Source organism: Tasmannia lanceolata, unplaced genomic scaffold, assembly GCF_043159265.1.
Source record: "Tasmannia lanceolata isolate RefF3 unplaced genomic scaffold, GAP_Taslan_0.1 ptg000018l, whole genome shotgun sequence".
Classification (NCBI taxonomy): Eukaryota; Viridiplantae; Streptophyta; class Magnoliopsida; order Canellales; family Winteraceae; genus Tasmannia; species Tasmannia lanceolata.
The window spans coordinates 6,966,307-6,979,326 of NW_027518695.1; the positions used below are offsets into that span (position 1 = coordinate 6,966,307).

The window sequence follows — 13,020 nt, forward strand, 5'->3', positions numbered from 1 at the left end:
ATTTTATACTTGATGTGGCGGCCACCATATAAAAACTTGGTTATTAGAACTAAAGAAGATTATAATTAATTCAATTGTAATTTCATCTTTATTTAAAAAATAAAGACTAGAAACGCCCTAGTAATGATAACTTAATAACCCAATTTTTAGGCGGGTTGGGTTGGGTTGACCTTTCGTCGTGTCGGGTTCGGGTTGCAAAAGTCTAACCAGACATAAATTCGGGTTGGGTTAGGGTTGGGGTCTCGCGCAATCAGATCCTAATCTAAACCCAACAAAATTTGTATTTTTCACTCGTTTTAACCCTAAATCGTATTCATATGTAATCGCGTAACCCTCACTCTGAAAGACCTACTCTTACCGTGTTACCTCTCTGTCTCTCGGGAAGTGGCGAAATCCATCTCCCAGACGAACATGAACATGGCAACTGCATCTCTCCACTCCATGCTAGTGTAAGAACTATTTTTTCTTCATTTCATATGCACCAATCTCCAAACTCTGCTACTTTGCCTTCTTTGTTTTTCTCTATTTGTTCCTTTTTCACGTATGACCTTGTTCTTTCAATATCTTTGTTGTCAGGAATTTATGAAATATTGAAGTAATGCCAAATGGGGACGACTTGACTTGATACCACGTCCATCTTGAGTTATCTTTGGCCCAAAACTCATGATTATAACACAGATTGGGCCCACCTTCAGTCTTACTAGACCGTCCATCTTGAGTTACCCATAACCCAAAAATCTTCCATTCTCCCCCATCTTTGAAAAAATGTGGGGCATTTTAGTCCTCCAGAGACCCATATTGAGATGAATGGGGCATTTTTTTGGCACTTTAGAGTCTACGGTATGAATGTCTCTATCGCCATAAATACAAAAGAGATATGAAGCATGGGAAATGATATTTCCACTCCCTTTCAAGGATTTCCACCCCTTCTGTTTCTCATTTCTCGAAAATGACTTCATTTCTAGGAAAAAGGCAGTCATTTTTAGAAAAGACAAACAAAGGGGTGGGGAATACTGAAAAGTGGGGTGGAAATATAATTTCGTAATGGTAAATCTAAGTGTAAAATAGGAGGGAGTGACACGTGGACTAATAGTTGTTTTGGGTCTATTAGATTATGTTTATCCAAAACAAATGGCCAAAGGACTACCAAACTAGCAAGTCACTTCATGTCCATTCAATTGAGAATAAGGGTCATAATGTTTTTCAAATTATCTTATCTCTTCATCTCTTTTAGAATTGGAAACAGAATGCTCAAAAGTCAAGGGGATGTTATCCTCTTTCCCAACAACCCCTTCTGGGGCCCCACGTGTGTGGCCTGGATGTGATCAGACCCGTTGATCTGATCAGCATCAACCCCACTTTGAACAGGTGATCCTAGCCCCTTTATCGTATGAGCTTAGCTTTAGCGTTCTGACAAGCAATGATTCACTGTTGATTTTTGTAATTTCTTATCTTACGGGTGGGATGTCCGTTCGGTATGGAACCAAGTGAGCCGCCTCATGACGATCTACAAGATCAACGGCCTTGATCACTCATACGATATGTATATAGAGAGAGAGTAGTGTTAACATATGGTGTAAGCCCGTATAGTAAAGTATTTTTCAAATAGTACTGTGCGGTCCACACCATAGGATGATCCAAACCGCCCATTTGATGGGCCTCTATACGGCCCACACCAAAGGATGATCCAAACCTCCCATTTGATGGGCCTCTATACAGCCCACACCAAAGGATGATCCAAACCGTCCATTTGATGGGCTACAACACAATTAGGTTGTGCCCCAAAAATCATTTCAATAAGGTGGCTCCAACACTCCTCCGATCTATATAGGTTTACTTTGTGTTGGAAAATAATCAATATCTTAAGAAGCCTAAACATTATGATTCTATTGTTGGATAAAATGGACGGATAAGATTTCTATGGATCTTATAAACAAATAATGAAGAAATGATATATGGTTTAGTAAAACCGAAAAGATAGAAAATTGAAGTCAAAACAAGTTTTTAGAACCCAAAACAGGTTACTTAAATCGAAAACATATTACTCGACCTCAAAATAGTGCAACTTGAAGCAAAAAATCCATGTACTGTAAATCCAACCATAATTGAAATAAAACATAGAAAGACAGATTGCATTATCTCTTTTCATGAAAACCATTTGGAAAAACCAGATTCGAAGAGAGAAAGCTGAGTCGTGCCACATGGTCACTCTCCTTAAGAATTGTATCCGGCCCCTACTGGTGCAACCGGGATCCGCGAATCGACGTTCCAAGATAAAACAGCTAAATATGGCTTCAGTTCACGTGCACTCGCTGACTGGTCTACCCAGAACCACCTTAAAATTGTGCTCGGATACGGAAGGAACGGATGGAAGGAGATCAAGCAAACCCAGAAAAAACATAACTCTTTTTCTGTCTAAATATCTTTCTTTCTTTTTGTGTTGGCAAAAGCCTCCTCAACACGTCTCTTCAAATTACTAAGCGTACAGAATTGCATTTTAGCAAAGATGTTTCTTCCCCTTTATGAAGACCCACGGATGTGACTGTTGGGGAGGGAAAAGCCACCATTAAAGCCATGAAACGTTTCTCGTTCAACATTCACATTTGTGACCGTTGGAGATGAAATAATTTTTCAACTTTAATGGGTGTTATTATCACAATCGTTTGGGATGTAAATATAAAAAACGTTCATGCAATTAATGGGGTGTTTATAACAAAAAACGTGGGGTAAAATAGAAACCGTTTTGGGCACTAAAAATATCTTTTTTTATTTAAACCCAGACATGGACCTCGGACCACGGCCCGGCCGGGCGCGCGTTAGTGAAGACCGAAGCCTTTCTCCAACTCTCCATCTTAAATGGATGGGAAGCATTTCCTTTCAAAGCAATGTGAGATTATTATTTTACCTTTGGTTCAGAGAACACAACAAGCACACACACTCCAAGATTTTAGGTTCAAGTAACCAAAAAAGCACTCAAAAGTCACTAGCTTTTGAAATAAGAGGGAAACCAAATTTTGAATATTTCCTTCTAAATTTTAAAGACAAGGCAAAAAGCACTTTTAACTTTTCAAATTCTTTAAAATTTCCAGCACTTTGTGGCCCATCGAGTGGATGGTTAGGATGATCCTGTGGTGTGCAGGACGTACAATACTCTCTCCTCAATTTATTGACCACTTTTTCTAATTGGCTGGTGATAGCTATTTGTAACTTGTAATAGTCTTAAAAACTAATTAAAAAGTAAAAAATGATGAGAGGAATTCCATTATTAAAACAAGGGAGTGAAAATATTGTTTCACATAATGCATGATATGAGAAAATTCAGAAAAATTGCTAAGCGAACTCTAGAGTTTCACTCGAAGGGAATGGTGGTGTGACTTACACGTTCAATTGTATATAATGACGACGTTATATAACCACATAGAAGCACAATATGATTTTATAAATTGACTATTCTCCAATCTTCGAATGGGATTGATTTGTCCATATCTCATTTTTTCATAGATTGAGAGCATCTTTGCCCACCTTAAAATAGTTTCCTTAGAAGTTTCCAAGGGTTGGAAACCCTTTTTTTAGTGTAAAAGTTTCTGGGACATCGGAGTCAATAATAAATATAAGACTATTCTTCCATCATTACAAAAATTATGCAATGCGTGTTAGTATCTGATGAAATGACTGAGTCTTGTAATAAATATTAATCCATATGTGGGTGAATCTCACCATGTCTTCTTATGGATTCCAAGTAACTTCCATATGTATCTGATCGGTTCCATTGATTATATGCATGCCAAAAATCGACCACTTTCTTGCCGGTCCAGGCTTGATCGGACTATCCTATCCCCTCGATCGGTAAGGCATTGTTTAGGGTTCTATCATGGTAAACTAAGACCTTTGGTTTTCTACACATTAATTAGGTGAAATATTCGTTTTCCTTAGGATCGGGATCGTTATGTTTGGGCTCACAAGATCAATCGATCACATGGACGGCTAACATGCAGGACCCACAGTTGATAATTTAAGATCATCCATAAGAGTGAAAGGGCATTGGATCTCTTAGAAATTGAATACCTTATGGGAACGTTTGGCTACCATGATTTCTTTTTTCATCATAAATCGAGGGTCTCCAAGTGGAGATGAGGGTGAAATAGCTAAAAATCCTGTAACAATTACAAGGAAACTAGCGTCTCCAGTGATGAGAAGCAACAAAAAAATCATGAAACAATTGATAGATTTTGAGTAGAGTTTTTTCGTTTCAAGAGTTTTTTGCCACTCCTCATCACCACCAGAGACCGTAGTTTCCTGTATTTTGTTTCCTGATTTTTAGTCACTTCACCCGCGCAACTCCTCTCTCACCCCTTGGAGGTAGGGGTGAGCATTATTCGGTTAAAACCGAATAACTGAACCCAACCGGTTTTTTTTTTGGTTATTCAGTTTCGGTTTCGGTTTTCTTAAAAAAAATAAAATTCGGTTAACCGAATAACCGAAATTATGGATGAAAACCATTTTTTTTCCAAAAAAATTGATTGATCACAACTTAATTAGGTTGTGCTCAAAAAATCATTTCGATCGGATGATCCCAGCCCTCCGATCCAAACCGAGATTTTGATTTTCCCCTCTTTTTCTCCGACAATTCAGTTATAATTGAATAACCGAATTTTTATTCGGTTCGGTTTCGGATAATTTCGGTTCGGTTTCAGTTACCACATTTCGGTCTTTTCGGTTCGGTTTAAACCGAATAACCACCCCTACTTGGAGGCGCCAGTTTAGTATGAAAATTTTTTTCATGGTAGCCAAACGTGCCCTATATGTAAATGGGGAATGTTATTCCCACCTTATTTTACTGAAAACTACTTTATTTTCAAGAAAATACAAACAAAATGGTGCGGGGACAAAGGGTGTACATGCAGGAAATATCATTCCCATATATAAATACAGTAAAAAATCTTTACATTAGATATTTTGATACAAAAAGTATCTTTGTCATCAATATCACCACAAAACCCTAAGATCCAAAAAATAGAAAACCCTAGAATCTACAAAACCCTGACTAAAACTTTCTAGAAAAACAAGGAAAATAGAAGTAACATATCCTCAGCAGAAGTGATTGAACCTGAAGTACCCAACGTATGACTCTAGACTGCCACACACAAAGGGCAAAAACGACCAAACGATTCAAATCATAGCTCCCACTTGAGAGACCCTAAAAAACAAAAATATTACAACGACTCTCTTTCCTAGATTCACGTGAAAATCCGCTATCCAATAAAGGTTAAGCCACGTAGGACATAAAATCAAGGATAACCAATGATAGCTCGACTCGTCATCAGATAAGCAAAAATAACACAAGAAATCCACGAACGCCATCAGATAAGCAAAACTAAAACAGGAAATCCACAAAATTTGCAGGTGGTATGGGTGCAGACACCCCCCCAATCACAAACGTGGCTTATATGGATTTGATTAAAAACCCCTATTGCTAAAACAACCCTGGTGTGTTCTGTAAACTACTAAAATGCCATTGAATGTTTGTTTTAGTTTCGATGCTTTAAAATGACCAAATTACCCCGACATGCAAGACCACCTTCCCTATTTGTTTTCCTTTGAAAAATACTAAAAAGATGATGGATGTACTCTCTTTCCTAACCCTACATTTGGCCACGTGGCCTTGATCACATCCGTTGATTTGACTGGGGACCACTAGTCTGGCATGTAGTTGATGACCCCAGCTTGATCCAATGGTCATGACCCCACTTTGATCTATTGATCTTAACCCCCTGATCCATCAAAGCCTGTCTAGGGTTTTGCCAAGAAATGCTAAATTATTGATATTTATAGGCCTTTATCTTACTGACAGAATGTTCTTTCGGCATGGGATCAAGACCATATATGGGTTGCCTACTCTAAGTATGGATGGTCTACAGATTAACGATCTCTATTATACATGCAAGTCCTCAAGTAGGGCTCAAGAATTGATAGCTAGGGTTGATCTCGATAATAATTTTCTGCCTAATTTGAATTTTTTTTCGAAAAATAGTTTCAGTTTTATTGTTTCGTAATGCATTTGTTATCACTTTAATCTTTAAAACTTCATAATTAAAAAAGAAAAAGAAAAAAAGAACAAGAACAAGAAAGCTTTGTTTAATACTTCTTTTTGAGAAAATTTTAAAAAAAACTTGAGACTTGAAATCTCTTCACAAGGGGTTTTGCTTATTTTTTTACTTACCCGAAGGTTTTGAATGAATCCCGAGTTGAATTGCTGTGAGGTAGATCGTTGGATTGCAGAATAAATATGTAGTTGGATAGTCGAAATCATTGTTCGCTTAGGTTTTAAATGTACAATTTTTTGGTACTCCCTCCTCAAACTCTTTGCTAATTTCATTTTTTTATTTTAATAATAAAAGAAACAAAAATAAAATAAAGGGTGCAACATGAGAAATTGCTCAAGTATAGATCCTTGATGGGTAGGTAAACTGTTGTTAAGACATAAAATAAAGAAAATGAAGGGTGCAACACGAGGACTTCGCAAGAGTTCACCCATCCTAGTACTAACACAAGATAATAAAATATTATTCCTATATTTGAAGCATTTTTTTATTTATTTGTGACACAACCACATTCAAGATCCATATTTTCCCAACTTTCTCATTTTCTTACTACGACCATAATTTTCATTTTTTTTTCGAGTATTCCTGCAATATTGACATCAAAATTTCAAAGGGAAAATTACATTTACACCTTCTCTGATTTCTGACACATTCAACTCTAACCCTGACTTTCAAAGCATGACAACTACACCCCCTGAAGTTTTTTTTTAACGTGACGGAGTAGACGGCGAGGTGGAAATGACCAAAATGCTCTCTTCTCCCCAATTGAAAATTAGGGTTTTCAGACTTGAAAACTGAAAATTTGGGATTCAAACCCTTGTTTATTTATCAACATAAACCATCGATTTAAGAGTTTTATTTGCCCTCATTCACACCATTATCATGATTTGCACATAAACCCTAATATTTTAGGGCTTTTTTGGTTTTTTGTCAATGTTTTTTTTCTTGAATGTGGGTTTGATATAGGGTATTTCTGTCATCAAAATATTAACCATGGTTAGTTTAAGTCTTTCCGTAAGGTTAAACTGACGGACAGTTGATGGAGGGGGAGTACTTCTCATGTTTTGAAATCTCAGGGGGTGTACTTGTCACGTTTTGAAAGTCAAGGTTAGAGTTGAATGTGTAAGAAACTAGAGGGGCTGTAAATGTAATTTTCCCAATTTCAAAATTCAAGTATTCAACTGCCTGGGATGAAGGGTATTTAAGTCATTTTGAGATAGCAGAGAAAAGCAGCGGCCCTCACACAACCAGAGTAATTGCTAGGGCTAAGGCGTAATTTGGTTAATTCGAATAACATTAAAGGGCGTTTTTGTCATTGGAGCGTATAAAATAATATTTCTACAGAAATGTAGAAAGAGATGTCTAGATTAAATCAGTGGTCCAGATCTAAGCTGACGAAAACGGACGTTGTCGCTTCCTCTGTTGTTTTCTCAGACCTTGAACATGTCGACAGAAAACCCTGCAATTTATACAGAGTTTTAACGCAACTTTTCTATCTAATGCCATCTCGTGACCACCTCTTCCTATTCTTCTTCTTTGTATCCACACAGAAATCCGTCTATTTCATTCGTAATCGGGCAACCCTCTCCTTTCAACTTCATTTTACATTCCTTTGGAGCAAAGCCCAGTTCCAAATAGTCTAGATTCAAACCGTTACCCCCTTTTTTTTATGTATCAGGTTGGTTTATTCCAAATAGGGTTTTTAGGGTTTGAGTTTGCATATATTCTTCGATGGTACATCTGTCCTAGAATTCGAACTGGAATTTTAGGGTTTTAGAAGAATCTGTAGAATCCTTGTCCGGAAAATCTTGTTTTCTTCTTTGAAGCTTTCGACCCATTTGATTGAATTCGAGTTGGGTTTTTTGGGGTTTTCATATTTGAGTCTTCAGATCTTTGGAGAGTCCATCTCATATAGTTTTTGAAGTTTGGGGTTTAGGGTTTCTTCCTTTTTTTTCTTTTCCTTTTTTATGCTAATAAGAAGTTTGGACAAGTTCTAAGCTTGTTCCATGGAATTGGAAATTGAGTTATTAGGCTTTTATGGTCAGTGTTTTATGGTATTTTATTCACTACAAATCTAGATTTCAGTAGTTTCTTTCTATCTCATTGAATTTGAGTTCGGCTATTCGAGTTATTTGGTTTCTGAAGCTAAAATCATTTCAATTTCTCCACCCACTTGATTGAAATCTATGTGTGAAAGGGATTTCTAAAATTTTAGGATTTGTGCTGGATTTAGGTTTTTAGTGTCCCAGCAACTTCTCTTGATTCTCTCTTTTCTGGATACTTGAAACAGAGCATAATTGTCTGCTGCCACTACAGATTCCACTAATTTCTTTATCAAAACTGATAGAAATCCCACTCAATTTCAGGGTTTAAACCTTTAATTCGATCGCTTTTGGAGAGTTCTTATTCTTCTAGAGCTGAATTCCGTTTAAATTTAGTGTCAAATGCTTTGATTCCATCTCTATTTTTGAAGGTTCTCTCAAACTTCTATCCATTAATTTCATCCTTTTTGTAGGTTTCTAAACCTTCTACAAGTTCAAATGTCTTCCTGTATAACCGGCGGTGGCCGGACTTACAGATTCGATCTTGACATCGTTAAATCCCCATCGTCCTCATCTCGTTCTTCCCATTCCTCTTCTCCTTCGTCTACTCTCTCCGAATCAAGCAATTCAGCCCTTGCAATTTCTACAAGAAAACCACGAACCCCTAGAAAGCGGCCTAACCAAACCTACACCGAGGCCGCGGCTCTCCTCTCTACAATATATCCAAACATTTTCTCACCCAAAAACCTCAGAAAACTCTGCAAACACACCAAATCCTATGATTCTTTCTCTGAATCGCCCGAATTGCTACCGAGCTTTCCCGCATTTGATAATGCTGGATTCCTACTCCATCAACCAATCCCCGAAAAACCCACTTTCCGAATCGAGCCCAAATTCCCAAATTACACCAAAAAGACCTGCCAAATTGCAACAGATATGGATTTCCACATGAATTCTCTCTACGGGTATGAGGAGGATTTTGACGCGGAATCAATCCTAGATGAGGAAATCGAAGAGGGAATCGATAGCATCATGGGGAATCTCAGCGTGAACAATGATTCTTTTGATGATTCCAAAGAATTCAGTGTTCAAAGCAATTGTTGCTTTGGGAATTGGAATCCGATGGGTTTTGGCGGGAGATTTGGATTTGGTGCAAATGTGAGAGCATTGAGACGTAGTGATGATGGTGGGGATTGGTGGAGAGTTCCCACCGTTGAGGTTTTGAATGTATTTCCCAAATTCAAATCTTCACCTTCTGAGAAAAAGAAAAAGAAAGTTGAAGAATATGAATTGAAGGAATGTGGGTCCTCTGAAGAGAATTCAACGTCAGGTTTGTGCCTGAAATTGAATTATGAAGAGGTCTTGAATGCGTGGTCCGACCGCAGGTCCCCGTTTTCCGATGAAATTCCGATGACAGATTCGCCGGAAAATGTACGTTCTAATCCCCGGCTGCAAAAATTTAAAAGCCAAAAAAAAAGTAGAAGGAAGTAGGGAAAAAAGGGAGCAGAAGGATGTGGGTTAGCGTAGGGTAGCAAAATCTCGTGTAGTAATGCTAATTCGCGCACGGTGCTGTTTACGCACTGTGCGCATTGTAAGGCAGGGTCCCACTTTTGAATTTTGTTTGTTATGACTAGTCACTTTTTTATCAGTCACTTTTACATGATTAGCTAATTTTTTTGTCTTCTCAGTTACGTTTTTCCATTGCAAAATAATATACACATTGACTTGCTTTTTAAAGTGGCATTCTATATATTCGTCCCCTCTTCTTACTTGGGACAGCCCTATGAAGATTATTTCTCTTCATACGCCTTCACTTTTACACTAGATGGGGCGGGATGTCCCAACTAAAACAAGGGGTGAATATATCACCTCCCTCTATTTATTTATTCTTTTTTAATTAGTTGTTAAAAAGGTTGGTACCCTTCCAAAACCCTATCAACAACCAACCTAAACGTGTTTAATAAAGAGAAGAATCATATTATAAAAAGAGATTTGCTAGGGACTATCACAGAAGGCATTTTGTGGAACGGCTGTTGCATGAGAGTGCAGCCACGTATGCTCAGATTTTGTCCCTAGCAAATCCCTTATAAAAGTGAGGGGGTGTGGCCTGTGGGTATCACTTGGCTTTAATTTTATAGCGGCTCCATTCTATATATTTTTTAAAATGGGATTTGCTAGGCAATTTCGTGGAAAGTCATTTCGCGGCTCACTTTTGCAGAACAGAACAGCGAGACAGGCTCACTTTTTAGCAGATTTTGTCTTATTCATTTTAGTCAAAGAAATGGCCTAGCAAATCCCTTTAAAAATATGTACTCTACAAAATTACAAAAATGGAGCCTTTTATAATGTGGGGATTTTTTGGCAGGCCAGGCTCGCGCAATTTGATTTATTTTCCGACATCGGAAATTGGCGGCAACTGAGCGATGAAAATGGCGGTGTGAGAGAGGCGAGCGTGATGAGGTACAAGGAGAAGCGAAGATCAAGGCTTTTTTCAAAGAAAATTCGTTACCAAGTCCGGAAAGTGAATGCAGATAGAAGACCCAGAATGAAGGCAAGTAAGATATATTTTTCTATAATGGCACTAGTCTCTGTCTTCTATTTTTCTAATTAATTGTTAACAAGCTGTTGCTTTTTTCTTTTTCTTTTTTCATGTTGCAGGGAAGATTTGTTAGAAGGCCATCCCATCTTGCATTGATTGGTGAGGAGTGCAAAACTGATGAGTTGTAGAAAAACCCTCCTTTTTTCAGCTTTGAAATCCTTCTTCTCCTCCATTTTCTAGTATAGGAAGGCTTTTGGTGGGGAACCTGAAGCATCTAAACAAATAGAGAAGAAAGAGATAATTGAGGAACTAAATGAAGCAACAATCCAATAAGTTTTGTTCCACTGTCCTCTCTTTCTTGTCTCTTTATTTTTGTTTCTCAATGACAGCATACCATGTTAGTTGGAATTCCTTTTGGTAGCTAGATGAGATTTGAAAGTAAGGTGAGGGAGTTGTAGGCTTTCATTTAGTTGGCATAATATGAGTGAGAGCAAATTAGTGAAATTTTTGCATAATAGTACAATAAAATGCTTGTTATGGTCTCTTTCTCTTCCCCTCTTTTTGAATGGTAGTGGCATCATTAGCAAAAATAAGAGCCTAAGAAACACCAAGAGCAATGAGATCTCAAGAGAAATAGTAACAAGTTAAACAAAAAAAAAGAGGCAAAAATGAACATTCCAAAGCTCCACAGGAGGGAATCAAATTCTAAAATTCCATTTCTTTCAACCCTGGAGCAAGCATGCCAATTTGCATTGCAATGGGCTGGTTGTTAGGCAGGCCAAAAATCTCCGTTTTTGGCCCCTAATCACATTTAGAATCTCCTCAATAACATATACATATGTGAATCTCAAATAGTAAGAAGCCATATCTCTTACTCATCTGATCACATTGAGAGAATCACCCTCGATAATAAGATGATCTTCTGTCTATGCTAAAGATGGTCAGTGGCAAGAGTCCTATCAAGACATGTGGTCCAACACAGAGCCTTAACTCTATTGGGGCATGTCTGACTAATAAGATGATTTTTAAAAGTTGGTATGGAGAAACTTCACGGCATGGACCATCTCTATACTCTTTTATTAGAATCCTGTCTCCAAATGTAAATTGACTCAATCCTTGTTAAGGAGGAAGCAGCCATATCAATATACCTGTGTAAAAAAAAATCCTTTAAAATCTAAGCTTCCGACCCACCTCATTTTTTGTGTAAAATGAATTGGCTACGCTTATTCTTGTTTTGGATTTCATATTAAACGGCAGAGAGAAATCAATTTTAAGAGGAATACAACCACACCACTCGCATGTCGAAAATAGTTTCTTATCCCATTGCCAACACTGAACCGAATGCCTTCCTTAGGTAAGGACTAGGGGTGCAACATGGGTCAGGTCGGGTTGAGATTTTGCTTAAAAATCAATAGGAATCAACCCGAACCTGACCCGATTTTAAGGTAAAAGCTTAATCCGAATTCACAAAAATTGACCCAGAGTTGCACCCCTAGGTAGGACCCTTGTAATTCCCAATTGCATTCCAAACCGAGGATCCTCCCCAAATTTCTGGAGTCATTTTTTGAATAGAGATTTATTCATAAATTTCAATCTTCTAATGCCATGACTGTAAAATGACTAATTACTCCAAAAGATTAAGCCAATGGAGAAGGCGTTATTTAATCATTCATACTTTAACACTCCTCACGTGTGGCCCCTCTTTTTGGGTTTGGCCTACACGTGGCACATGTGGCCCCTCTTTTGGGTTGGCCGTTAGATGTGGATTTTTAATAAAGGAGTTTTGAAAGTAGGGTAATTGCTAGCACGAGTCATGCCTCATCCCAACTGATCAAATGGTATATCATTCAATTCTATTTGAAATTCCATAGAAAGTTTCCTTAAAGCAACCCATTTCACCTAATCACCGAAATTGGACAATGAAATAGCAGCTAGTAATTGAAAGATTTAGCCAGCACGGCATTGATGATACTGATTCTACCTCATAAGGACAAGGGATATGCAAGGGTCCATCACGAAAGGCATTTCACAGGTCTGTCGCAGGTCAGACCTACCACCTCGTGAATGGAGACAACAGCTTTGTCACCATTCACGACGTGGGTGGTCTGACATGCGACAAACCAACCGCAAAATGCCAATTGTGATGGACGCTAGCAATTCCCAAAGGACAATATACTTTTCTTTAAAAGAGATAATATCTTTTGGGAAATGATATCAGCACAACTATGTTTTAATAATTGCACAAACTCAGCTTGTCATTTATTTTTTAATTGGTTTGTGACTCTTTGGGAACTGTAATAACCTTTGGCAGCTCTTTAATTAATAAAAGACAAGATGA

The 13,020-nt window shown here is 37.8% G+C and overlaps 1 protein-coding gene across 2 annotated transcripts; it reads left to right on the forward strand.

Annotated features, from left to right (window-relative positions):
- Positions 1-7,577: 7,577 nt before the first annotated feature.
- LOC143850853 (protein CHLOROPLAST IMPORT APPARATUS 2-like) lies at positions 7,578-11,226 on the forward strand. 2 transcript variants are annotated; one of them, XM_077360122.1, is made up of 3 exons: positions 7,578-9,574; positions 10,509-10,698; positions 10,802-11,226. In XM_077360122.1, the coding sequence occupies exons 1-3, from the start codon at positions 8,642-8,644 to the stop codon at positions 10,813-10,815; spliced, it is 1,137 nt and encodes a 378-aa protein (XP_077216237.1). In that variant the 5' UTR covers positions 7,578-8,641; the 3' UTR covers positions 10,816-11,226. The 2 variants fall into 2 exon arrangements, with proteins under 2 accessions (XP_077216237.1, XP_077216236.1); XM_077360121.1 differs by having other exon boundaries at positions 7,580-9,574; positions 10,509-10,694.
- The last annotated feature ends 1,794 nt before the right edge of the window (positions 11,227-13,020 follow it).

Coding starts and splice junctions, on each gene's coding strand:
- LOC143850853 (XM_077360121.1), top strand. CDS start 8,642: ATGTCTTCCTGTATAACCGGCGGTGGCCGGACTTACAGATTCGATCTT. Junction 9,575..10,508: donor TGACAGATTCGCCGGAAAAT/GTACGTTCTAAT, acceptor ATTTTTTGGCAG/GCCAGGCTCGCGCAATTTGA. Junction 10,695..10,801: donor ATAGAAGACCCAGAATGAAG/GCAAGTAAGATA, acceptor TTCATGTTGCAG/GGAAGATTTGTTAGAAGGCC.